The 27,354-nt window shown below is 50.3% G+C and overlaps 1 protein-coding gene across 3 annotated transcripts; it reads left to right on the top strand.

Moving 5' to 3' along the window:
* The first annotated feature begins 538 nt into the window (after positions 1 to 538).
* On the top strand, positions 539 to 26,765 carry LOC308569633 (glycine receptor subunit alpha-4). Of its 3 annotated transcripts, none has more exons than XM_081163785.1 (9): positions 539 to 557; positions 8,760 to 8,893; positions 9,903 to 9,970; positions 11,108 to 11,331; positions 11,448 to 11,530; positions 14,203 to 14,343; positions 16,334 to 16,548; positions 18,490 to 18,639; positions 24,400 to 26,765. In XM_081163785.1, the coding sequence occupies exons 2-9, from the start codon at positions 8,815 to 8,817 to the stop codon at positions 24,694 to 24,696; spliced, it is 1,257 nt and encodes a 418-aa protein (XP_081019911.1). In that variant the 5' UTR covers positions 539 to 557; positions 8,760 to 8,814; the 3' UTR covers positions 24,697 to 26,765. The 3 variants fall into 3 exon arrangements, with proteins under 3 accessions (XP_081019911.1, XP_081019910.1, XP_081019912.1); XM_081163784.1 differs by lacking the exon at positions 539 to 557 and adding an exon at positions 1,023 to 1,122; XM_081163786.1 differs by lacking the exon at positions 539 to 557 and adding an exon at positions 2,046 to 2,242.
* Positions 26,766 to 27,354: the final 589 nt, after the last annotated feature.

Below are 27,354 nucleotides of genomic sequence, written 5' to 3'. Positions count from 1 at the left end.
AGGAGTTGGTTCCTAGGAGCAAAAGATTTCTTCACTAAAGTGGGTTGGACTAGATGACCCTGGGGACCCCTCCCAATTCTACAATTCTGTGAAGTAAAAGCCCGCTGGTTTCTCGCAGGCTGCTGGGCTGCTGCAGGATGGTGTGTGTGTGGCAGGCGGTCTGTCCAGCCCAACTGGCAGAAGTGGACGGTCCTTAGTGAAGCCCTTAAGAGCATCGGAAGAGTCTGGCCACAGGCTGACCAGGCCAGATCTCGACTAAGCTGCCTCTTGGGGACGCAGGAGTCCGGCTGGAGTCGGCTCTCCGTGGGGGGTTCACTTCTGGGGAGAACTTCCCGAAGGCGGTGGGGGGGGGAGTGTCCGGTGAGCAAAACCCTTCGGCGCCAGCAACCTCACAGAACAGAAAGCCACAAAGAAGGGAAGAGCTGAATTGGGGGCGAGGGAGAGAGGCAATCCGACGTCGCGGACAGGGGAAGGGTCGGGGAGCCCACCTTTGCTCTCCCCCGCGAGGATTTGGGGCATCCAGAACCAGTCGCGCTGCGCTGACACCACAGTTTCTGGTGAGCAGAGAGTAATCCTTCAGACGGGAGAAGCGCTCCGACGGCGCAGACCTTTCTCTCCGTCGGCGCGCACTCTGCACAAGCTCTGCGGCTCCTTTTTCGCGCGCCCGAGAAGGTTAAGCTCGGAGAAAAAAGGCGACGGCGGCGGATCTGGTTTCGGGGAGCGGCAGCAGAGCGCTGCGCCGCGCCGTCGGGGCTGTCCTTGCGTGGGTTGGGCAGCGCCCTCCCCGCTGGAGGGCGGGCCGAAGCGAGCGGGAGCGTCTCTGCCAGGCTCGGGGCTACGGGCGGAGGAAGCCAGCGGCGGGCAGGACTGAGGCGCTGGCCGTCGCTCGGCCGTCGAGGCGCCTCCATGCGGCGCTGCTGCCGCCGCCGTTGCCACTGCCGCTGCCGGACGGAGCCGCGGAGCAGCGGCGGGACATGCGCGCGCGCCTCCTCGGGCTGGGGCGCCGCCGCCACCGCCAGCCTCGCCGCCCGCCCGCCTTCCCCGCCGCCGGCGGAGGACGCCGCGCGGCCGAGGGATGCGAGGGCCCGTCGTCTCCCACCTCCTGCTCGGCGTGCTGCTCAGGTGAGAGGGGGGGGGACGGGGAGCGTCTCCGGTCGGGGCTGCAGCTGCAGGGAAGGGGCACTTTGCACGTGCTCAGAGGCGCGCTGGTATTTTCCAGGTGGCGGCGCGTTCTCGGCGCCGGGGCTGAGAGCTGGCGCTCGAAACCGGTTCGGGGGCTCAAATCAAGTGCCAGGCAGCCCCGCCCCCGCCTCACTTTCCCTCTTTTCCTTCGTTCCCGCAGCTGCTTCCCCTCCTGAGCCGGCTTTGGAGCCTAAGCCCTGCAAAGAAATCCCGAGAGGGTCTCTCTCCCTCTCCTTCACCACCAGCTTAGCCCGCAGATCTCCACAGTCCCAGCCCCCACCTCGCTTCCAGATCTGCTTGGATCTTGTGGAGGTGGGGGGGGGGCTTCTTGCTTGCGCTCGGACTGCGGGGGCGGCGGGTTGTGAAGCCCGGCAGGGAGGGAAGGAGCGAGGCTGGTCCTATCCCGACCCAGCGAGGCCTCTTGGTCCTTCTCGGGGGAGAATTTTAGCACCAGCCGCTTTTCACTGCCAGGGGGAGAATGCCCTTTGTTGGGCAAGAAGGCTCTGGGGACCGGATCCCCCTCAGAGACTGGCGCTGGCAATCTGGGCGCAGATGCGGCTTAGCTCTCAGGCAAGGCTCGGGGAGGGGTCTGAAGGAGAAGGAAGTCCTTTCACCTGAGATACTAGGCCTGGTTCTCTCCAGGGTCCGAGCAAGCAACATTTCTCCGGGCACAGGGCAGGAGGGGGACCAGAGAGGCCACTCCAGCAACGAAGCGCCCCCGGGTGGGATGGGCATTGGGGTGGGGGTACTGTATGCTCTGGCATGGCGAGTACTCCTAAGAGGAACTGACAGCCTTCTTGGGTTTAGGGGAACGCAGGGGTACCAGCAGCAGCAGGGTCCTTGGGGTGGGATGTGGGGCTTGCAAGAAGATCCATGTTCCTCATCCGTTTTGCGCTGGGAGGTCCCAGCATCGCCCCACAGGCATTCCAGCTGTGGGGAGAGCAGCGCTGGGGAAAAACTCCTTTAAGTGTTCTGTAGTGTAAGAGCCTCGTAGATGTTTTCAGGACTCCAGCACCCCGTGAATATTTCAGATCCCCTCATGTCAGCCTCGGGTCTCCAGGTAAGCGCTTGGGGAGCCTAAAAGCCTGCAGGGAGGTCAGGAGCAACCCCCCCGCCACCCCCCCCCCGCAGCCTGGGCTTGTTCCGCTCTGCAAATTCGCCAGCTGTCTCTAACATAGCAACCATTTCTACACACGCACACGGACAGTGCAGTTGTGAAGTGTGGGAATAGCCAAGGAGGTTATTTTTGATCGGGAGCAACCTCTGCCCGTTGTCTGGACTTTAAAGCTCGAGGTTTGGGGGAGAGGCGGCCTGGCAGCGACACTGAGATCTGGGAGTTCAGACCTCTTCACGAGTGCAACACACAGAGAGACCCCACCACCCTCATGGAGGGGTGCACTGAAGATAACCCAAATCTTTCCCAAGCTATGGTGCAGTTCTTGCATTCCAGTGAGTGTGGGTCTACCCCCAGGAAGGCCCTGCGGCTACTGTAGGGGTGAGAGCAGCCGGCCAGATTTCCTGGCTCTGTGGGACTGCCTGATATGGGGCTTGGCTGTTGCCTCGGGATCCTCTTCCGGGTGGGTTTGGAGCGAAGGGCAGGGAACATCTTGCTTGTGCAAAGGCACATCCATCTGGGTGGGCGCAGGCAGCAGGAGTTCTCTTCCAGGAATCCTCGCTCCCTCTGTCCCTCAGCTCCGCAGCGCAGTATCTCCTGCCCGCTGTGTCCACGGGGAGTGATATCAGGCTTGCCTGAAGGCACTGAAGCTAAATCAGGTGAAGGGAGCCGATGGGTCTCCATCCCTCAGTAGTCAGGGACTTCCCCGGCATGCAAAGACAGACTCCGGCCGATTGAGCGGACGAGACCAAGAGTGGGTCCAATGGTCAAGAAGGCGGTTTCTGCAGGTGGTCTAGGGGGGAATGAGGGGCAGGTGGGGCAGGTGGGGCTCGGCCACCTGGAAAGGGAGCCTATCTGGGAGAAGGAAAACTCTGATCATAAACATCCGCTGCCTTGCGGGATATCTTTGGGAGAAGAAAAGGATGAGGAGGAAACCCTACACAGAACAAGGGTGGAGTCCCTAAGGGGGTTGGATGGTGCCTTGTACGCTTCCTTCCAGTCCCTCCTGCAGCCCAGCTGGTGCTCTCCTTTGGACCCCATCAGTGAGGCCCAGAGAGGGGTCTTGTTATATAGGCAGCCCAGGACCTCCAAACACTGGTCAAGGCTTGCGTCCTGGGGAAGTCCCTTCGGTGCTGCTAACACAGTAGTTCGACTTTACCCCTGGAAATGCACGGATGCCAAGAACTGAAGCTCTTAGCCTTTTGCGTGCTTCTCAACTGGACTGGCGGCAGACGCTCCTGTCCTCAGACTGGGTCAAAAGGGAAAGGCCTGGACGGAAATGGGACCCCCACTTCTGGAGATCCTCGAGGGCTTGAGAGAGACCCCAGGCACTGCGCAGCCAGGCAGCAAATGGTCCACACTTCCTGTCGCTCGGATCCCTCCTGCTCAGCCCAGAATGGTACAGCTCTCCCCCACCCAGGCATGCAGGGGTCCTGGCCTACAAGGACTCACCCACCCAACTTCTGCCAGGGGGGCCACCAGCCTTTCCAGGCAGCACTGGCCCAGTAACGGAGCAGGGTCACTGGAGACGCAACCAGCTCAGATAGTTTTGCTTGTTGCGTTTATTTAGATGCCATCTCTTGATGCAGAAAGAGAGAGGAGAATGTATATTCTACATGCTGCCGAAGCCTCAGTTGGCTTGTAAGTTACTCCAGATCTTTCAGCACCCCAGAGGGAGGGGAGGGGAGCTGTTCCTGCCACAGACCAAAACCTCCAGGGGGGGCCTGTTCCACTCCGGATTCTGCAGGGGCCTTGGCGAGCGAATGATGAGTTGGATGCAAGCGCTGCTGACCTCCCGCAGCGCTCGCTTTGCTGACCTTGCAGAGGAGCTGCTGGGCTTGTTAAAATTATTTGGCCTCCCAGGATCTGCGGAGCCTCTTTTGCGTCTTTTAACAAGGTAGCGTCTTGCAAAGTGCTTTTCCAGTCTAGCCAGCGACCCCTTTCCCGGGAGCTCCCTTCCTTTTAATGGGCGAGCATTTTCACGCGGGGAATCGACAGCAAATCCTCGGGCAGCTCTCGGGGAAGGGGGCATTTGGGAGGAGTGCGGATAGCTCGTTTGGTTGGAGCGCGGCGATGAGAACGCCAAGGTTGCGTCTCTGATCCTCGTTTGGGACGGCTGCATATTTATCCCTGCATTGCAGGGGGGTTGGACTCGATGATCCCCAGGGCCCCTTCTAACTCTATGATTGGCGGGGGGGGGGGGACTGAGAGGCTGGCCTTTGGGACAGAGGCAGAGCTAGCTGCTCCAGCGCCCGGAGGTGGGTGGGGTGAGTGTCCCAGGGGGAGAGATGCCCATGGGGGGTGGAGCGAGCTGTCCATGGTGGGCTGCTTGCTGGAGGGGGGGGAGCCATGCCGCTTTGCCAGCGCCCTTCTTCCCTTCCCTCTTCCTTTTAACAGCTATGGGGAAGCTCCCCCCCCCAGCAACCCGGAAGCGAGGGGCAATGGCGCGACGCCGACCCACAACTCCAAAGCCTCCCCCAGCTGTCAAAACAAAGGGGGAAGGTGGGGAAGGCCGCTGGCAAGGCGGCGCATCTCCACCCCTTCCCCTGACGGCTCGGGGTAGGCCTGGGAGTCACGGTGCGCCGAATGTCACCCCCCTCAGTGATGATACCTGGGGTGGACCGCCCCCACCGCCCCCTTCCTTTGCCCCTGCTTAGGGACAGGCAGAGCATGGGCTTCTCGGAGTTGACAAATGGAGGGGTGCACATGGAGGGACCAGCAGTTGGCCAAAGAGGGGAAATATTATTGACTTATTCGCAGAATCTATAGCCCTCTCTACAGCTGAATTCTCCCCACTCCCAAGAGTGGGGAGCAAAGTAATGAAAACAAATAATAATAATAATAATAATAATAATAATAATAATAATAATAATAATAATAATAATTTATTTAAGCCCTGCCTATCTGGCTGGGTTTCCCCAGCCACTCTGGGCGGCTTCCAACAGAATGTTAAAGTACAATAACCTATTAAACATTAAAAGCTTCCCTAAACAGGGCTGCCTTCTGATGTCTTCTAAAAGTCTGGTAGTTGTTCTTCTCTTTGACATCTGGTGGGAGGGCGTTCCACAGGGCGGGTGCCACCACCGAGAAGGCCCTCTGCCTGGTTCCCTGTAACTTGGCTTCTTGCAGTGAGGGGACCGCCAGAAGGCCCTCGGAGCTGGACCTCAGTGTCTGGGCTGAACGATGGGGGTGGAGATGTTCCTTCAGGAAGAAGAACAATTTACAAAATCTTTTAAACAGGTCCATTGAAAAACTAACCAACGTCCTATTTGTCTGGGGGGAGGTGGGGGGCAGTGCCTGCCTGCCCCTTTCAAGCACGGCTGGGAAGAGGCCTCTGCAGGCTGAGTACACGCAGAGGAAGGTGGGCGGGTGACAGAGAGAGACTGCAGTGCCCTCTTGCCTGGGGAGGGACAGGGAGCGGGCAGAGAGCAGCAAACCCCGAGGAGTGACAGCAAACTCCCTTAGGGAGTGGAAAGGTCTGCTCTTGCCCTGGCAGCTGCACAAAGACCTTGAGGAACTGGAGGAGGAGGAAAATGGCATCTCCCTGTAAAGGCTGCCAAGGCTGCCATGTCCAGTTTTTGCAGTGCTGGTTTCCTTAATTTGCTTAATGACCATCCTAATTCTGAGCAGAGCTCTGGGGAAGCACCCCTTGTTCCATGGGGGGAGCAGCACAAGGCCTTGCAGGCGAGATGCAAGCTGGGCGCAGACTGGCAGCAAAGGGGAAACCTTTGGCCCTCTGGATAACTCTCTCTGCCCTGCTGTTGGGATGTGAAGAGATGCTAGGATCTAATTATTAGATATTATCCTTCCTTCCCCACATCTGTGAGCTCAGCAGAGTGCCAGCCTTTTGCAGCTTAAAAAGGGAAGCTTAGATAGTTTAGTTTTAGCCTTTTAGTTTAAGCAATCCAGAATGCTTAAGACAAACTGGGTTCTCCTGGTATATTTCCCCCTTTTCTCCCCCTTAAAACAACAATCACACAGTCTTGTAAAAGGGGGAAAAATAACATTTCCTCACTCAGAATACTTCTTGAAGAGTAACAGATGCAGCAGCTTTGTTCAGGCAGGCTTAGGTAGTTCAGTTACAAAGACTTGCTTAAGTCTAGCTTAAGATGGAGTCTGAGTTTGGAGCTCAGATTTAGCAGATGTTCTCACATTTCTGGCTTGGGGGAAAGTGCTGAAAAAGAGAACATGTGCCCAGGGAGGTAAGATAATATATATGGCTCTGCCATCCCTCTGTCCCTCTGTCATGGCACAGTGGGGGTCCCGTCTCTCACAGAGGGGACAGAGGGAGTAGCTTGAGTGGCACCAAGAGGTTAGACTATTTATTTTATGTATCAAAATCATGTTCCACCTTTTCAAGGAGCTGAAGGTGGCATACAAAGCTCTCTTTGTCCTCATTGAGCCATCACAACAACCCTACAAGGTAGGATGAGAGGCGGTGACTGGCCATACCTTGTGAGCTTCGTGGCTGAATGGGGATTCAAACTCTCTCTCAGGTCCTAGTCTGATGCGCTACCCACTGTACCACACTGCTGCCTTCTACCTCTGCGTGTTGAGGCACCTAAACCCAGCAGGGCTGAATGGCGACAGGCAGCCCAGATGATGCCAGCTCCTATTTCTAGCAGTGGGGTGTGTGTGTGTGTGTGTGTGTGTAGAAAAGTGGGGTTCAGCCTTCTGACAGGAGCATTCAATGACAACATTCCTAGAGTGTACATGTTAGAACATGGGGAGGGATGTCTGTCCAGCAAGCAGGTAAACTTCCTGGAACAGACTTCCTCTGCATGTGACCAGAGGTGGGTGTGGCCTCACCTGTGCAGGTAATGACAAAAGCACAGGGCAGGGCAGCCATCTCTCTCTCTCTGCCATCACCTTTCGAAGAAGCAGGATGCCCTCTTGGCTCTCAGCCAAGAGAGGAGATAAGGTCTATCTTGCAACAAGATAGATTCTAAGTGTATGTAACCTTTTTAAGCCTGTCTGCCTTCCGGGATCATATTGTGAATGGGACGTGAGTAAACTCTTTTATACCTTTATGAAGACTGTGTTGTGTCTTGCATTGTAAGAGGGAACAAAGGGGAAATTACAAGCGTAATTATTATAGAGGTTCTAGCGAACCTGTGCAGACGTTACCGTTGCGAACTTAAAGGGGAATGTCATAAACTCTGCTGATATTTTGGGAACTTGTTAGCACAAGTTGGATTAGGATATAATCTCACAATATACCATTTTTTTGCACCATAACACTCACCTTTTTCCTCCTAGAAAGTAAGGGGAAATGTCTGTGCGTGTTATGGAGGGAATGCCGGCGGGGGGTGGGGGGTGGGATCTGCTGCAGTCGTGAGCAGAGGATCCATGGTTCCCCTTCCTTCCCTCCTCCGTGGCTCGCTTTGAAACAGCAAAGTGGGAGAAGAGCTGCTGAGTGGGCAGGGACGCAGACTTAGAAAAAATATTGGGGGGGCCCAGGAAAGCTCATGAATAATAAATAAGCTCATGAATATGCAAATAAAGTGGCTCCGGCCCTAAATAGGGCAAGCCACGCCCCCCCAGCCAGCCGATTGGCTGGCTGGGAGGTGTGGCCAGTCGGGATTCCCCTGTTCTCGCGGGATTTCCGGCAGTGCCTCCGATTAGGGCGCGCGGCTGGCTGGCTGGCGAAGGAGCAGGTGAGGAGGAGGCGGGGGACGGCGGCGGCGCTCTCCTCGAAGGGCGCCCGCCCGAGATTATTGGGGGGGCTGAGCCCCCCAAAAAATTTTTTTGAGGGGGCTCGAGCCCCCTCAAGCCCCATGGAGTCGGCGCCTATGTGAGTGGGGAGGAGAGAGGGACAGAGAGCCTGCTTGCTTTAAAGGAGCAAAGCGGGAGAGGAGAGGAGCCTTCTCCCCTTATACCCCTCTTCTTCATTGTTAGCAGCATCCTTCTCCACCCACCCCACGCGTGCTTCTTCTCCCCTTAAACCCCTCTCCTGCATTATTAGCAGCATCCTTCTCCACCCACCCCACGCGTGCTCCTTGTCCCTTGAGTGCTTTTCCTGTCCTCCCCACTTAAAACGTGGTTACAAAGCACAGATCCACATGGATCTTCAGGATTTTTGCACTGGGTCACCCCAAATTCACCATCAGATCACATAGCATGTCCATGGCTACATCTTGCACCAAAAAAATCACGCACCCACTGTTGCCTGGGGCCGAGGTGGTGCAAAAACGTGGTTACAAAGCATGGATCCACATGGATCCTCAGGATTTTTGCATTGGGCTATTCCAAACTCACTGTCAGATCACATGTCTGTGGCCACAGCATGAACCACAAAAATCATACATCCACTGTTTCGTTTAGAATATTTTTTTTCTTGTTTTCCTCCTCCAAAAACTACGTGCGTGTTATGGTCGGGTGCGTGTTATAGAGCGAAAAATACGGTATCCTCTCCTGCACCCCAGAACATTCCCACACTGACACCCCCCTCTCTTCCTCCCAGACTGGTGTCAGGGAAAGGAGAAGCAAAACCTGCCTCACGGAGCCTCCCGCAACCCATGTCTCCCTCTGATTTCCTGGACAAGCTCATGGGCCGGACGTCGGGGTACGATGCCCGCATCAGACCCAATTTCAAAGGTAAAGGAGGACTTTGCTCACATGCTTCCCATCCTTTCGCAACGTTTCCCCATCAGGGCTGCCAAATCCAGGACATCATACACATCCCTCCAGTGCTGAAGGTCACTCCGTGTGCAAGAATATTGAAGGCTGGAAGTTTGAAAGATAGCCAGGGATGCAAAGCCCCTCCCCCCACAAAAAGAGAGACGCTAGAAGACAAGAGAGCCCTTTCCTGGGTGGAAATGGGGGAGTGTCGTCCCTGGGAATTATATTGCAAGACTCCTGGTGTTGGATAGATTTAGATGAGTAGGAGAGGATATTTTATTTAGTCATTATCCTTTCTCTTTCTCACTTCTGTGAGAATGTAAATACTTTAATTTTATCAGAGTTAAAATCACCATCTGTGCACAGCTTATCTCTAGAAGCTGTTAGGATAAGGTTGCATGACCTTCTAGAGCAATTATGATATCCAAGGATGCTCTAGGCAGACTTGGATTATCTGCTCCTGTTCATATTTCCCTCTTAACAAAGAAATCACTCTTAGGCTATTTAGTAAAACAAGAAAATATAAGGTTTACTCACATCAAAAGTCTTGCCAGGATTCAACAGGTATGGTGATGAAAATCAGACAGGCAGTAATCCTTAAATATTACAAACACCCATAGTCTAGTGCAAAATGGAGTGTGCTTTCTGGAGGAGAGCTTACAGACAACCTACCCCATTGCAGGCAGGAGAAAAGTGTGCAGAGACAGGAAGAAGTAAATATTAAGTTTCTATTGTTCTTCCTGCCACAAAAGTTTAGAGGCTATGACATCATCATATCCCCTGTTTGTGACTATCTAGGAATCATGCATTTGTGATTTGGCTGCACATCCTCTCACACCTGTCCTGGGATCATTGGAAAAACAAGTGACCTGTATAAGGCAGGTGTCTCCTCCAGGTGGACCAATGCTTTGACTTGGTCGAAGGCGGCTTTGAGTTGCGCCCTGGAACCTTGTCAACTCACCTGTGCTTTCCCATTGGCTTACAGGCCCGCCCGTCAACGTGACATGCAACATCTTCATCAACAGTTTTGGTTCGGTCACCGAAACAACCATGGTGAGACTCTGACTGCTTGCCTCGCCCCAAGCCCAAGGGTCCGCCTCTGCCCTGGGGCTGGCTGGGCAGCGGTCCCTGGGGGTTGTGCCTGCCTCTGAGTGGCTGCTGTTCCCTTGGAGTTTGATGGGGGGCAGGGAGAGGAAAGTGGTGGGAAAGGTGGAGGTTCAGGTGATGAGGACAATTGGGAAGAAGGCAGAGAAGAGCCTTGGGGCTTGTGCACAGTGGAGTAGCGTGGGGGGTGCAGGGGGGGCCAGCCACACCGGGCGCAACATCTGGGGGTTAGGGTTAGGGGGCGCAAATCCACGGGTTAGGGGGCGCAAATTACTTGCCTTGCCCCGGGTGCTGACAACCCACGCTATGCCACTGCTTGTGCATAAGAACACACAAATAACCCTGTAGCTGGATCAAGCCCATTGCCCTCCTAGTCCGGCACCCTTATTTATACGGGTCTTAGTCTATCATAGAATTACAGAGTTGGAAGGGACCACGAGGGTCATCTAGTCCAACCCTCTGCAGTGCATGAATCTTTTGCCCAGTGCGGGTCTTGAACCCACAACCCTGAGATTCTGAGTCTCAGGCCCTACCAACTGAGCTACGATGGGCACAGTGGCTAACAAGAAACCTGTGGGAAACCTGCAAGTAGGATACTATGATCATAAGAACTCTCTCCCAGGGGGTGGAGTGGATGACCCCCAGGTCCCTTCCAACTCTACAGCATTGATTCTCCCCTCCTGTGGTTTCCAGCAACTGGTATCCAAAGTCATTAGTAGGATCGTGTCCAGTTAGCACTGAGAACAAGGAAGCGATGTTTCACTTGGTATTATTATTATTATTATTATTATTATTATTATTATTATTATTATTATTATTATTCCTGCCCCCAACTATGCAGGGAGAGCGTAGCCTACATCAATAGCCATTGATGTGCAGGAGTTCCAGAGCCTTTCTCCAAATCTCTTCCCAGCTTGCTTGCTCGCTTGCTTCCTTATTCCCACCTCCCACCTGCCTTGCTCACTCCTGGGCCAGGATACCAGAGGCCCTGAACCAACACTGCACATGGGTGCATGTGTGTGTGCAGGTGCATGCCTGTGTCATGTGGCTTGCCCCCGCGTGTGACGGCTCCTCTCTGCTCTCAAGGACTACCGCGTCAACGTCTTCCTGAGGCAGCAGTGGAACGACCCCCGCCTGGCCTACCGGGAATACCCTGACGACTCCCTGGACCTCGACCCATCCATGCTGGACTCCATCTGGAAGCCGGATTTGTTCTTTGCCAATGAGAAGGGCGCCAACTTCCACGAGGTCACCACCGACAACAAGCTCCTGCGCATCTTCAAGAATGGCAACGTGCTCTACAGCATCAGGTGGGCCCGGCGGCGCCTGGCATGGGCTCTCTCTGCTGCCACTCGGAAGCAGGGCAGGGCCCGACACAGACCCCTTTCCCCCCTGACCCCCTCCTTTCTCTCCCCTTCCCTCCTAGGCTGACACTAATCCTGTCCTGCCCCATGGACCTCAAGAACTTCCCGATGGACATCCAGACCTGTACGATGCAACTGGAGAGCTGTGAGTACCAGGGAAAAACCTTTTTGCGGTGCCAGGTGCAGGACAGTCGCCGCACCTGCAATCTATGTTTGGAGGCAAGGAGGAAGGATGCTGCCCCAAATTGTTGCCAGTGAGCTGCATGGAGTGGCCAGCAGATGGGCAGTGGAAGGACTGCCAGCTGAGTCCAGAGTGGCTCCCCAAAGTCATTGTTGAGGTTCTGGAAGGCCCAGCAGACTCTGGCAGTGGAAGAGTCAATTTCAAAGCAGCTCTGATGCTTCTCAGAAAGCAATGATGCCTTGAGTGGCGGAGTTGGAGGAGCAGGTCAAGGGGAAAGGCAAGAGCCCCTGGGGCAGGGAACATGTATCCCAACCAGCAAGGGAGGACAGTGGTGTGGGAATGTTCAGGGATGCAGGAGAGGATATATTGTCTGTTCACAATTTAGCAGAATAACATTTCCCCTTTTTAAAACTCACAGCAGATGCGTTTGCTCAGGCTCGCTAAAGCCTCTATAATAACTGTTCTGGTATTTTCCCCTTATTCCCTCATAAAAGATAAGACACGACACAGTCTTCTATAAAAGTATAAAAAGAGTTTACTCACACATCATTCTGTTCACAATAGGATCCCAGAAGGCAGACTTAGCTTAGAAAAGTAACACACACCCTGAAAACTCTCTCATAAGAAGACAGTCCGTTTGTCCTCTCTTAGAGCATCTTTGGCTAAGCAGATGTTGTTTCTTCGATGCATGTAGTCAAAGAGAGAGAGAGATGTCTGCCCTGCCCTGTGCTTTTGTCGTTACCTGCACAGGTGAGGCCACACCCACCTCTAGTCACATGCAGAGGAAGTCTGTCCCAGCCCAGATGGAAACAGGAAGTTTACCTGCTGGCTGGACAAACATTCCTCCCCATGTGTAAACATGTTCACTCTAGGAATGTTGTACTTGACTGCTCTTGTGTTTCACATCCCACAAGTGGAACTTGTAGTTGAGCATGATCTGGTCTGTGTTCCCTTTGCTATGGGGTGGGAAGGTGACTGGTGCTGAGCAGAGGAAAAGGCAGTGAGCAAAGGGCTGTCACGTGGAAGATGGAGCAAGCTTGTTTCCCCCTGCTCTGGAAGGTAGGACTTGAACCAGTGGCTTCAAGTTACAAGAAAGGAGACTCCAACTAAAGACACCAGGAAGAGCTTTCTGAGAGTGAGAGTTGTTTATATTTTTTAAAAAAAGAGAGAGAGAGAGAGTGAGAGTTGTTTGACAGTGGAATGGACTCTCTCAGAAGGTGGTGGACTTTGGTTCATTGGAGATTTCTAAGCAGAGGTTGGGTACAGTGTTAGAAACGGAGACATGGAAGCTAGGAGCTCAATGGCACCTTCAACCGAGGTTGTGGAAGCAACAACAGAATGTCTAGGTGCACTTTTTAAATAACAAGAATACAAAGCTGAAAACGAATGAACTGCAACTAAAATATTATCTTCATTTTTCACATGGTCTAGTCCTTCCCCTGCCCACCCCCCTAATATTCTTAAGAGGGTCTCTTCTTCAGAGAGTAGCTGGAAGTCGGGAGGCAGAAAAGGGTCCTCCTTTCCTTCCGCTCTGCAGTTTTAATCTGAAATCAGGACTTGCTGCACCCAGAGCTCAGAAACTGCTGGCGCCAATGAAATTCCATGGCTCAAAATGCTCCTAGAATGGGAGTTTTGAACACTGGTTAGGTAGCCACTTGTCATGGATGCTTTAGATGAGAGCCCTGCATAGCAGGGGGTTGGGCTAGATCAGAGGTTCCCAAGCTTATTTGACCTAGTGCCTCCTTTTCAGAAAACCAACAACTCAGTGCCCCCTGGAAATCTACCTTCGTTAAGTGCACAAACAGAAAGATGCCGTGACAAATCTGCATTCTTTTTATGTATCTATATTTCTAGCTACGTCCTAAGCAGATAATCACTCTGACTTTAACTCTATTTTACATTGATAAGCATCATTATACAACAAATGAAACATGTACAAATGGTTTTTCAAATTTTTATTCTCGTCTTTCTTCATGCTTTATTCAACACCCACCACCTTGCACCCGAGGCTACTACCCGCTCCCTGGATTGTTCCAGCGCCTCCCAGGGGGTGGTATCACCCACTTTGGGAAACACTAAGCTAGATGACAAGGGACACGGGTGGCGCTGTGGGTTAAACCACAGAGCCTAGGGCTTGCCGATCAGAAGGTTAGCAGTTCGAATCCCCACGACAGGGTGAGCTCCCGTTGCTCAGTCCCTGCTCCTGCCAACCTAGCAGTTTGAAAGCACGTCAAAGTGCAAGTAGATAAATAGATACCGCTCTGGCGGGAAGGTAAACAGCATTTCCGTGCGCTGCTCTGGTTCGCCAGAAGCGGCTTAGTCATGCTGGCCACATGACCCGGAAGCTGTACGCCGGCTCCCTCGGCCAGTAGAGCGAGATGAGCGCCGCAACCCCAGAGTCGTCCACAACTGGACCTTATGGTCAGGGGTCCCTTTACCCCTTTACCGTTATACACATTGCACCCAGGGAGCCAGGGGTCCCTTCCAACTCTACCATTCTATGATTCTATGAAGGCCTTGTGGTGGAGGGGGGAGGATGCCCGACAGCACTTGTGGCTTTGTGCAGATGGCTGGAAGACTCTGGGATGCTCTCCCCTCTCACCCTTCCTTCCTCACCCGCTGCCTTTGCCTTCTAGTTGGCTACACCATGAACGACCTGATCTTCGAGTGGGTGAAGGAGCAGGAAGCTGTGCAGGTGGCCGAAGGCTTGACACTCCCTCAGTTCATTTTGCGGGATGAGAAGGACCTGGGCTATTGCACAAAGTCTTACAACACAGGTAACCAGCCTCCCTCCATCAGATGCTTCCATCGTCCCAGCACAGAATGAGCACCTTCCCACCCGCAACGCTGCCCACTCCTTTGCCACGGGGCTTGTGCCAATGGTGGGCATCTCACCTCCCAGATGTTTCCTCCTCTTTCTTCTTGATTTCCTGACTCTGCTTTCCCTCCCTTCTTTTAATTTTAAGGATCCCAATATTGTACAGGGTCTTTTTAACTGATGGTATCACATCTGCATATTTGACTGGTTTTTGCAAACCATCCAGGGGAACTTGGTCCATGGACATTCTAGGAATGGCACAAATAAATGAAATAAAGAGGGGAACAACCTCTTTATGAGGAGGACACATGGAGGCCCCCCAAAACAACCTTTGTAACCTCAGCATTGTCTCATTGGCACTCTCTCTCTCTCTCTCTCTCTCTCTCTCTCTCTCTCTCTCTATATATATATATATATATATTCAGTTTTTCATCATTAACATCATTCAAACTTAAATTCAGCAATATTTATACCTTTGTGGGATTCTCTAACCCCTGGACTTCCCTCCTCCCCCTTCTGGTTTTCCTCAAATATATTTTTTAAATTTTGACTGCATCTAATTGCATATATCCAACTTTAATTAAATTTAATTAATTAAATCCCTTACCAGTTAAAAATTATAAGTGCTACATCAATCTTGCTAATGTCTTTAATTTTTTACATGGTTCCTTAATATACTCTATAAATTTATGCCATTCTTCTTTAAATTTACTGTCATCTTGGTGCCTGATCTTCCCATTTCTGTGTAGTCCACCATTTTCTCTATCTACTCGTTCTTGGTTGGCGTTTCCTCTTACTTCCATCTTTGGGCAAAAAGCATTCTTGCAGCTGTCTTTGCATACATAAACAGTCTTTATTAAGTCCTTTGGTATTTCTTCTCCTGTAATGCCGATTTAAAAAAGCTTCCTTTTTTTATTAACAAAAGTTATCTTAAACATTATTTTCAATTCATTTCCCAGCACGCTCTAGCCTTTTTGCACGTCCACCACATGTGGTAGAACGTGCCTTCATTCTCTTTACACTTCCAACATAGGTTAGTAGTGTTTTTCTCCATTTTTGCTACTCTTGTGGGAGTCAAATATCATTGGCACATCATTTTCACATAGTTTTCTTTCAATGTACAGCATGCTGTAAATTTCAAATACTCCTTCCGTAATCTCTCCCAATCAGCAGTGTCTCATGGGCAGGCTCAGGACCGGATTTAGGTTTGATGAGGCCCTAAGGTGCTCCAGAAGGTAATGGGGCCCTTTCAATGTCCAGCTGTCCTTTGTCAACAACAAATTGTCGCTGTTTTTTGTGTTGAATGTATGCTATATGGTCATTTATGGACCTCATAGGCATCTCAAGCCATTTGCACATCACAAAATACGTATTTTATCAAAGTCATTGTTGAACTGAAATGCAATTAAGAAGAAGTACCGTATTTTTTGCACCATAACACTCACTTTTTTCCTCCTAAAAAGTAAGGGGAAATGTCTGTGCGTGTTATGGAGGGAATACCTATGGGTGGCATGCCTACGGATTTTCCTCCTCTAAAAACTATGTGCGTGTTATGGTCGGGTGCGTGTTATAGAGTGAAAAATACGGTATATTAATAGTGAAATACAATTAAGAAGAAGTATATCAATAGTGAAATAATTATTAAGCTCTAACTTAAAATGATTTTTTATTCATAGCAAACTTAATAATGCAAACACATTGGCATTTGGCAATAAGAAAACTTCCTTTAGAAACACAATGTACAAAGACTCATAATCTAGTCTCTAGAAACTTGCTATAACATGAAATTATAATTGTAGATTTTATTTTATGTTTTTTATCTTATATTTTGGAAATGTACATCCAGTTCCCCCCCCCCTTTAATTTTTTTTGGGGCCCCCAAGAGAGTGGGGCCCTAAGCTATAGCTTGTCAATCCGGCCCTGGGCCTGCTCTGCCTTTTCCCTTGCAGGGAAGTTCACCTGCATCGAGGTGAAGTTCCACCTGGAGAGGCAGATGGGCTACTACCTGATCCAGATGTACATCCCCAGCCTGCTCATCGTCATCCTTTCCTGGGTCTCCTTTTGGATCAACATGGATGCTGCCCCTGCCCGGGTGGGCCTTGGCATCACCACGGTGCTAACCATGACCACGCAGAGCGCGGGCTCCCGGGCGTCTCTGCCAAAGGTTGGTGCTGCCAGGTGGTTTGAGGGGGAAGGGGAGAAATAGCGCCCTCCCAAGGAGGGAGGCAAGTGAGCCTCTCCAGTCCCCAAGATGGCGTCTTGCAAATGTTTGTTTCATTATTGCATTCCCACCGCACCTTTCCCTCCAAGGAGCTCAAAGCCTCATACGTGGATTTTGAGGAGCAGATGTTCTATTTAGCCACGCTCCTTCCTCTTTCTCACTTCTCTGAGAATGCAAATCTCTATTTCAGCAGAGTTGAAATCACCATCCTGTGCAGCTTATCTCTGGAAGCTATTAAGACAAGATTGCATAACCAAAGATACTTTGTCAGGGACAGAAAAAAGGAGAGGTTTATTATTTATTCATCATATCCACCACCCACCTTTTCTCAAGGTAGTGTACATAGTTCCTAGAATCATAGAATTTTTTATTTTTGCAGAAAAGACAATACCATTATTATAACCAGTTACATTTCCATACATTATTATATAGATATAAGTGGTATCATTATCCTAATACGTATATGCTTATTAAAAACCTACTATATTCTGTATAAACTCAAAGTCTATGTCTACCAGCAATCCGTTCATATGTTGAGAGTGTTGTCATGTTGTCAGTCCATTGACTGAAGATGATCAGATCTTTAGTCTTCCAGTGCATCAGTATAGAATTCATCATAGAACCATAGAAATGTAGAGTTGGAAGAGACCCTGAGGGCAATCTAGTCTAACCCCTTGCAATTTAAGAAGGATGATGGAAGGTGTGCGGAGGAGGGCAACCAAGATGATCAAGGGTCTGGAAACCAAGCCTGATGAGGAACGGTTGAAGGGGCTGAGTATGTTTTGCCTGGAAAAGAGGAGAGTGAGAAGAGATTGGATAGCTGTCTTCAAATATCTCAAGGGCTGTCCCATGGAAGAGGGAACAAGCTTGTTTCCTCCTTCTCTGGAGGGTAGGACTCGAACCAATGGCTTCAAGTTATGAGAAAGGAGGTACTGACTAAACCTCAGGAAGAACTTTCTAGCAGTAAGAGCAGTTCAACAGTGGAAAGGTCTCCCTCGGAAGGTGGTGGACTCTCCTTCCTGTGGGATGTAAACACAGGAGCAGTCAATGACAACATTCCTAGAGTGTACATGTTAGAACATGGGGAGGGATGTCTGTCCAGCAAGCAGGTAAACTTCCTGGGGACGGACTTCCTCCACATGTGACCAGAGGTGGGTGTGGCCTCACCTGTGCAGGTAATGACAAAAGCACAGGGCAGGCAGCCATCTCTCTCTCTCTGCCATTTTCTTTCGATGAGGAAGCATCTAAGGATGCCCTCTTGGCTCTCAGCCAAGAGAGGAGATAAGGACTATCTTGCTACAAGATAGATTCTAAATGTATGTAACCTTTTTAAGCCTGTCTACCGTCTGGGATCATACTGTGAACAGATTGTGAGTAAACTCTTTTATACTTTTATAAAGACTGTGTTGTGTCTTGTATTTTAAGAGGGAACAAAGGGGAAATTACCAGAGTAATTATTATAGAGGTTCTAGCGAACCTGTGCAAGCCTTACCGTTGCGAACTTAAAGGGGAATGTCTATAAACTCTGCTGATATTTTGGGAACTTGTTAGCACAAGTTGGATAAGGATATAATCCTACAATATATCCTCTCCTGCACCCCAGAACATTCCCACACTTCCCTGGAGGTTTCTAAGCAGAGGTTGGGTCGTCATTTGCCATGGATGCTTGAACTGAGATTCCTGCATTGCAGGGGGTTGGACTAGATTGCCCCATGGGATCCCTTCCAATTCTAGGATAATTTTATTCTAAGACACTGTGGGACATTAGGGCGCTCCTGCTGAGTAGGGGCCCAGATCCCCAAGGGGGGTGGAGTCTTTTAAGTCAGGCCCTGCCTAGCAACCCACTTCTGAGGGGCCACCCCGTTCTCCCTTCCTCCTTTGCAGGTCTCCTACGTCAAAGCCATTGACATCTGGATGGCTGTCTGTCTCCTCTTCGTCTTCGCCGCCTTGCTGGAGTATGCCGCCGTCAACTTCGTCTCCCGCCAGCACAAGGAGTTCATGCGCCTGCGCCGAAGGCAGCGGCGGCAGCAGATGGTGAGTAGGCGGATTGACGCCCCCCACCTGCCCCGCCCCCCACCTTGGCTGTCTTCTTGATGGAAGGGGGCGATTCACTGGCTGTATTCCCAGCTGCTCTTCTCAGCCCAGACACCATGGCCATGATCCTGGGTTGGGGAAAGGGAGGGGTGGGCAGGGTCAGGGCTTCCCTTCTCAAGCGGCAGTAGCTGAGCCATCCCTGTCTGCTGGGTTGCTCAACCCCTTCCTAATGGAGCAGGATTGCCCCCCACTTGCCCTCCCTCCCAGATTCCTGGCCCAGCTGACCCTGAATTTTTGTTGAAAGTCACCCAGGATGTGATGGGGAGGCAGGGGCTTTGGAGGGGGCTGTAGCTCAAGCTAGCATGTTGAGAAACAGATGGCACCCAGAAGATATTTCATTTTTTTAAAAAAATATTTATTAAAGGTTTTAAACAATGCATCACCAAACACATAAAACACATAAAACACCATCACCAAAATAGAAAGAAAAATAAACACCAAACAAATGAAATACAGCATAATTAAGTTTCAAAAAACCAAATTTCCATAACCTTCCTTTTGGACTTCCTCACATCTCCCTTTCCTGCATTCCCATTTATAAAGTTATATTCAGCAGTGCTTCACCTTCTCTCAAATCTTATTTTGTACCTTTCAAATATTATGTCTCCAATTTTGAACTTTATTATCAAATATTTAGATATTTAAGTTTGACATAATATTAATCAAAATTTCATCTTTGTTCTTATGGTTCACTTATTTTCATACTTCTTACCCAGAAGATATTTCAAGGCCTCCCTCCTGTTTTGCAGGCGTTTTTCTTTCATCAGGTTCACCAAATCTGCCCCGAGTCTCTGTAGCAAAAGAAAAACAAAACAAAGCAGGTTTTGAATCTGATTTGACAACATTATCATTGGCCGCTGCCGCCAACTCCCAAGAGGTCTCAAGGTCTAGTTGGAGTCTTTCCTTCTGAACCATGAGGACAAATCTTTATTTTGAGGGGAAGGGCTGTAGCTCACTGCCTGCAGAAGGCCACAGGTGCAACTCCCAGTGGCTTCTCCACGGAGGGCCAGGTGTATCAATGCAATTTGTTCCTTTTGCGGGTTCCTTTTCAGTCAGCTGAATCACCCAGAAAATCCTCCAGAACCTTCTTTCTCAGTCCACTTCATCTGTTGGTGAATTCCCATGTGGGAACAAACACCTCACCCATTCTAGTCCTGCTTAAAGTATTTATTGAAAAATTAACATTACAACCACTGGTCTGAGGAAAATAAAGTAAAACTATGCACAGAGAATCCTTCCTCCTCTCTGCTCTTTAGCTGTCTGGCCAGAGTAACAGCCAAAATTCTCTCATTCAGAGCCTGTCTAATAGAGAAGTCTGTTGCTAAGGAAAACCTGTTGCTGGGGAAGACCGGTTGCTGGGATAAAACTTGTTGCTAGGGGCAAAACTATGCAAGGATCGTTTCAAGCCTGTTTTTAGACTACACTAACAGGGAGAAGATGCTTGATCTGAGAGCTCCTGCCATTCAATGGATGGAGCTGTGAGAACATAAGAATGGGGGACAACCTGGCTTGCCAGTAGTACATGTGAGAAGAATCTAGGGGGTCTTGGTGGACTCCAAGCTTAACGCAACTCAATAGTGAGATGCAGCAGCAAAAAGAGGTTGGGTGGCCATCAGTTATGGATGCTTTAGTTGAGATTCCTGCCTTGAATAGGGGTGGACCAGCTGACCCTCAGGGTCCCTTCTAACTCTGTGATTCGACGATTCTATGATTCTGTGAGCAGGATGAGATGTTGCCCAGCTGGAGGGAGCATCTCTGAGCAGGTGCAGAGTGCAAATGGCCTTCTCTAGCTGCAGCAAAGCCAGGCACAGACCTAGAATTCAGAGGAAGCACCTTCCTGGGCGTGACGGCAGGGTTCCCAGCTGGGTTTGTACCCCCAGAGATAAAGCTACTGGTCTTTGAGGGTGTCGGTGAGACTGTGTTGCTGCTGCTGCTTCCTCCTTCCACCCCTCTCCCCTTCTCCTCACCCCCCTTTTCCTGAGTCATGCGCCCCAGTGCCCACCCCCACTGTAACCATCTCATTTGTAGAGGCCCACACTTTAATAATAATAATAATAATAATAATAATAATAATAATAATAATAATAATTTATTATTTGTATCCCGCCCATCTGGCTGGGTTTCCCCAGCCACTCTGGGCGGCTTCCATAGAAACCAAAAAACACTAAAATATCATACATTAAAAACTTCCCTGAACAGGGCTGCCTTAAGATGTCTTCTGAATGTCAGGTAGTTTTTATCGTTTTGACATCTGATGGGAGGGCGTTCCACAGGGCGGGCGCCACTACCGAAAAGGCCCTCTGCCTGGTTCCCTGTAGCTTTGCTTCTCGCAATGAGGGAACCGCCAGAAGGCCCTCGGCGCTGGACCTCAGTGTCCGGGCTGAACGATGGGGGTGGAGATGCTCCTTCAGGTATACTGGACTGAGGCCGTTTAGGGCTTTAAAGGTCAACACCAGCACTTTGAATTGTGCTCGGAAACGTACTGGGAGCCAATGAATAAATGAAATCGTCAGGAAAAGCAAATGTTGAAAGCACATTTTTGAAAGCACATTTGCGTAGCTTGGCTTATTTGGCATCCATCCATTTCTGGGAGTTGCAAGGAAGGGCCAGGAATGCTGAAGGACCCTGGGCAATCCTGCTCAGCCCCTTTCCCCTCACCCACCTCACCCCATGCCCATCTTTTGAGACGTCACCAAGCCTTGACTAAACCCTCCCAGTTCTATATCTGCAGCCTTAAAGGCTGGCCACTTGGCAAGCCGAGACAGAATCATAGAATTGTAGAGTTGGAAGAGACCCCCAGGGATGCAGGAATCTCAGCTCAAGCATCCCTGGCAGATGGCCATCCAACCTCTGCTTCAAAACCCCCCAGGAAGCAGAGTCCACCACCTCCCTAAGGAGTCCATTCCATGGCTCAATGGCTCTTCTGGTGTTGAGATGGAATCTTCTTCCTGGTCATTTGAATCCATTGGTTCAGGTCCTACCAAGGTGTGTGTGTGTGTGTGTGTGTGTGTGTGTGTGTGTGTGTGTGTGTGTGTGGCTGTAATGATGCTGCCATTCCATAAGCTCCCACAAAACCTTGCCTTTCACCCTCCTCCTCCCTGCCTAAGCTGGGAGCTCCTGAATGGCTGGTTTGTGTGAATGTGCCCTCAAAGCCCACACACCATTTTGAGCCCTTCGTTGGAGGCATTGTGTGTGTGTGTGTGTGTGTGTGGGAATGAGGGTTGTCCTTGGGTGGAACGGACTCCCTTGGAAAGTGGTGAACTCTCTCTCTCTCTCTCGTTGGAGGTTTTGAAGCAGAGCTTGGAGGGCCATCTGCTTGAGTTGAGATTCCTGCATTGCAGGAGGTTGGGCTAGATGACCCTCAGGGTCCCTTCCAACTCCACAACACTACGGTTCTGTGATTCCACCCACCAGGGCCTCTAAGCCCCACTGCCTTTTTGCTGCCATCCTCCAAAGAGGAGAGGGCAGGCCTGCCAGGCACCTGGTGGGTCTCCCCTCTCTGTTCTGTGCATGTGTGAGTCCACCCAGAGGACTGTAGTCAACCAAGCTCTCTAAGAGCAGACCTGTTGAGCCAGAGCGAGCCACGCCTATGGGCATCAATGGACGGACCCATTGCACGGGCTCCCGCCCAGAGTCGCTGTGCGCCAGCCGAACCCTCGGTCATCCACTCTCCTGTTTCTGTTTGATCTGCACTCCCTGCTGGATTGTAAAAGGGTCTGAACAGCCAGACGCCCAGCTTGGAGTCCCTACGGCAGCTGGAGGTCACGCCCAGCAGCGAGTCCACCTGCGAGACCCTCTCTCAATTCGGCAGCACCGACTCCAGGGTAAAAAGCAAGCACACACCCCTTCCCCACCCCCGACTGCACCCCGCAGGTCTCCTGCTCTCTGCCTGACACCCTTCTCCACGCCAACCCTCGTGTTTTCCCCCTCCCTCCCTTGCACCGCCTTCCCCATTGCCTGTGAGAAACCCACCCTGCAGTGTTGCCCACAAATGCACAGCACCCCCTGTATGTGTGGGAGCAAAGGGGTTTTTTTGCTGGCAGTGGGGTCACCACACAGCCCTTGGAAGCCAAAGGAGCCCAGAGGGAGAGAGGGCTGGATGTGCTGGAAGTGAGCTTAGGAGGACCGAAGGGCAGCTGTTATCAGGGCATGCATGCGTTCTGAGTGGCACAGAGCTCTTCGTCAGACACACACTATAGAAGCTGGAAATAGAGAAGGCTGCAGACCCTATTTGTGGGATGTAAACACAGGAGCAGTCAATGACAACATTCCTAGAGTGTACATGTTTAACATGGGGAGGGATGTCTGTCCAGCAAGCAGGTAAACTTCCTGGGGATGGACTTCCTCCACATGTGACCAGAGGTGGGTGTGGCCTCACCTGTGCAGGTAATGACAAAAGCACAGGGCAGGCAGCCATCTCTCTCTCTCTGCCATTTTCTTTCGATGAGGAAGCATCTAAGGATGCTCTCTTGGCTCTCAGCCAAGAGAGGAGATAAGGACTATCTTGCTACAAGATAGATTCTAAGTGTATGTAACCTTTTTTAAGCTGTCTGCCTTCTGGGATCATATTGTGAACAGGACGTGAGTAAACTCTTGTATACCTTTATGAAGACTGTGTCGTGTCTTGTATTTTAAGAGGGAACAAAAGGGGAAATTACCAGAGTAATTATTATAGAGGTTCTAGCGAACCAGAGCACACGTTACCGTTGCGAACTTAACGGGGAATGTCTATAAACTCTGCTGATATTTTGGGAACTTGTTAGCACAAGTTGGATAAGGATATAATTAGTCAATATATCCTCTCCTGCACCCAAGAACATTCCCACACTATTCACATGCTCTCATGGGATGCTTATAGAAATAAGGAGATACTATATTTGTTAGATATTATTCTTCCTTACTCACATTTGTGAGTTCAGCAGAGTACATCCCCTTTGCTTCAAAAATAAATAAATAAATAAATAAATAAATAAATAAATAATAAGGAAGCTGTTGATAATCTAGTGTTATCCCTTTAATTTAAGCAATCCAGGATGATTTATCACAGATTGGATTTCCTGGTATTCCCCTCCCCCCCCCTAAAACAATAAACACACAGTATTCTTATTAGTAAAGATAGATTTACTCACCCGGTTTCACAGCAGCAGTCCTGCACCAGGCTTAAAAGGTAGTTACAGACATATATGGTAGTTTAGATTAAAATGGAGTTTGAGCTGTGTCTCATACTCAATGCATGTCCTACATCCCTAGTCATTAAAGAGATGAGAGAGATCGGAGATCAGGAATCAGAGAGGAAGCAGGCCGGGGATGTGACCAGCTTATATAGGCTGCTCACCATTACCTGGCTAGAGACAGTGGGAGTGGCTCTCCCAGGGAGGATTTCCTGTAGAGATCCAACTTGCCCCGTGTATGCCTTTCTAGCAAACACACCTTGTTGGTTTGACTGCCTTGTAGACATCCCACCTGCTCTGCTGTGGCATGTCTCCGGCGTTACCTCGAAAGCAATTGGGTCCCATTAGTTTCAGCGCCCTGGTTCAAGCCACCATCCTTGGAGGAAGGATTTTGGGCTTGAGCCATTATGCAGCAGCATCAAGGGCCCCCTGTCTTGCAGACAAGACGGAGAACCTTTAAGCCGTGACTACCCCTCCAAAGCAATGACCCCAGCTCCCTGGGCTGCTCCCTCCCTTTCTCTTTCCCCAGGAGGAAGAGGTTGTCCGCGAGAGCCGCTTCTACTTCCGGGGCTACGGCCTGGGCCACTGCCTGCAGCACATGAAGGACGGTGGGGCAATGGAAAGTCTTGACATCTACAGGCCACCCCCTCCCACCTCGCTCCTGAGGGAGGACGAGATGCTCCGGAGGCGCTACCTGGACAGGGCCAAGCGCATCGACACCATCTCTCGGGCGGTCTTCCCCTTCACCTTCCTGGTCTTCAACATCTTCTACTGGGTGGTCTACAAAGTGCTTCGCTCAGAGGACGTCCACCAAGCCACGCCTTGAGCTCTTACCAGGACTCGGAAGCCAAGCCACAAGGACCTTGGGAGCTGCATTCTGTCTGGCGTTCACCTTGCAAAGCATTGGGATGTTGACCTCTCTCTCCCCCATGCCCTTCGTGTTTCCTGGACACAAGTTTCCCAGTGCTGGCCAAGAAAGTTGTCGAGCTGTGCATGGCATGAGAAGGCCCAAAGCAGAGCTTGCTCCCACTTCTTGCTCCAGTACCACTAGACCATGGCATTTAAGGATGGGGCGTGTTTCTCAAAGTGCTGGCCTTCCTGCCCCAGGGATTTTAAGGCCCACTGGAGGCACCAGAGTTTCTACCCTAGACCTGTGTTGATGTTCCTTCGCCCCAACAAGGAGGTGGAAAGTCAGTGGGACCCAGTTTCCCAGCTCCGTAGCACAGTGTGCTGCCACTGCCTCCCTTGCCATCTAACCCACCATCCCACCAATACTTAGCCAGCATGGTCCAACAGAGGATCTTGGAGCAGGGCATTTCCCAGTCACATAGCATGGTCCTTACATCAGCTGGGCTCCTGCCCTGCATTAGTAGCATGGATATGTCTTGCAAGCAACGTCACTTCCTGCCATCTCCCCAGCACCAACACAACCCATAGATCTGGAAGACAAACCAAACCAGCAGTGGTGCAGGGGGTGGGGGTGGGGGGACTGGGACATGGTGCAGAGATGAAGGTCCTTAAGGACAAGGCAGGTGTGGTCAGTCATTGATGGTCCAGAACCTGCCCAGAGATGGAGACAAAGGGAAGGCACAAGTAATGCAACTCTATCTCGCTGTGTGTGTGTTTATACTTTTTAGAAATGTTTAACTGCTGCTTGGATGGACTATGGGAGAAATGTTTGGGTGTCCTCATTCAACGCAGTTCAGTTCTTTTTTGGGGGGTGGGTAACATAGTTCTTATTCCTTTACATCTTTAAGCTGTTTATCATGGTTGCATTGAGATATATCTTTGTTTACATTAGAGCATATGACATGCAACAATTACATAAAATTAAAACAACAATAAACACACAGACAAATGTTTCTGACAAGGTTGTGTCAAAGTGTATATAGCAAAAATATGACAATTACTACAGATATGAAATGGTGCAAAGTAACAGTGACAATAAGTAAGAGGAATTTTGTATCAATAACAATTAGAATTTATAGGAATTTATAAGAAAGGGGTAGAGGGAAAGTTAAAATATGTCCTTCATGCACGCTAGTCTGTGCTGTAAACTTTGGGTACAGTTCTTCCATATGCCTCTTTATTTGTGTAATCAATAAAGTCACATCAGATTGCATAAAAATCATCATGATTCTTTTGCCCTCTTGCTACTTTTAATTTTTGTGGCAGTTTTTCCAATCCTGTTGTTTGCCAGATTGCATTAGACTATTGGTCCACAATCAACCATTATTTGTAATTATTTCTATGTCTTGGCCGTGGTGGTTCTTGCAGCGGTTAATGGATGTGTTATGAGTTATGTGTTTCTAACTTGCAACATATCGTGACTTACAAGTTAAGTGGAGCCAGTCCTGCGGTCCTGGGGTCCTGGGGTCTGTCTGCCTTGTAATCAAAGATATGCTGGAGACACAGGGCAAGGGAGGGTGTTGCCTCAGGGTGTGTTTCCTGAAGGTTTCGGCTCTCCGCAAAACAGGGCTAGAATGAGACCATAATGAAGGAGAACACAAAAGCATAGGAATTCAGAATCCCACTCCCTTGGCACCTAACAGGGACAGTGTTGGCATGGGATGAGTTCTCCAGAGGAGAGTTCTCCTTAACAGAATAAGGGAAAGCGAAGAAATGGAACGTTCCTAGGCTTATACTGACATCTAGGGACCATTGAGGGAAGTTCTTGAGAGCTCAGTACAGTGGTACCTTGGGTTACATACGCTTCAGGTTACAGACTCCGCTAACCCAGAAATGGTGCTTCAGGTTAAGAACTTTGCTTCAGGATGAGAACAGAAAACGTGCTCCGGCGGCGCGGCAGCAGTGGGAGGCCCCATTAGCTAAAGTGGTGCTTCAGGTTAAGAACAGTTTCAGGTTAAGTACAGACCTCCAGAACGAATTAAGTACTTAACCTGAGGTACCACTGTATACGTTTATTTTAGACCGCACAGATTCTCCCCAACCAGTGGCGTAGGAAGGGGGGTGCGGTGGGTGCGGGCCGCCCCGGGTGTCACCACTGGGGTGTGTGTGTGTGACAAAATGGCAAAAATACGTGTTTTTAAAATAAATTTTAAAAAATTAAAAAATTGGGCTCACGACACTTTTTTTTTGAAAAAATAATATTATTTAAAATGAGTTTGATAACTTCGCCTGACAATTAATTAACCTCAGCAATTCAACACAATACGTATTGAAACTTTTTAGTTCATTCAACAAACGCAACAAAACACGGCTGAACTCGACACTGTGTAGTGGAGAGCAAATGGACAAGGAAGGGCAGGGGGTATTTCGTTCTGCCTAAGTCTGTCTCTGCAGTTTGTACTCGAGTGAGACGTAAACAGCCGGTGACTCATCATCACTCAACCCGCAGCCAATCCTATCTGCACCGGGTACCACCTGACCTTGCTACGCCACTGTCCCCAATATTCCGCCTCCTCCACTGAAATACCCTTCGCAGGACTCCCTGTGGAGAGTGAAGGACCACAAGCCAGTTTGC

This window comes from Podarcis bocagei (genome assembly GCF_964188305.1).
Source record: "Podarcis bocagei genome assembly, chromosome: 12".
NCBI lineage: Eukaryota > Metazoa > Chordata > Lepidosauria > Squamata > Lacertidae > Podarcis > Podarcis bocagei.
This window is presented reverse-complemented; position numbering and strand designations above follow the sequence as displayed.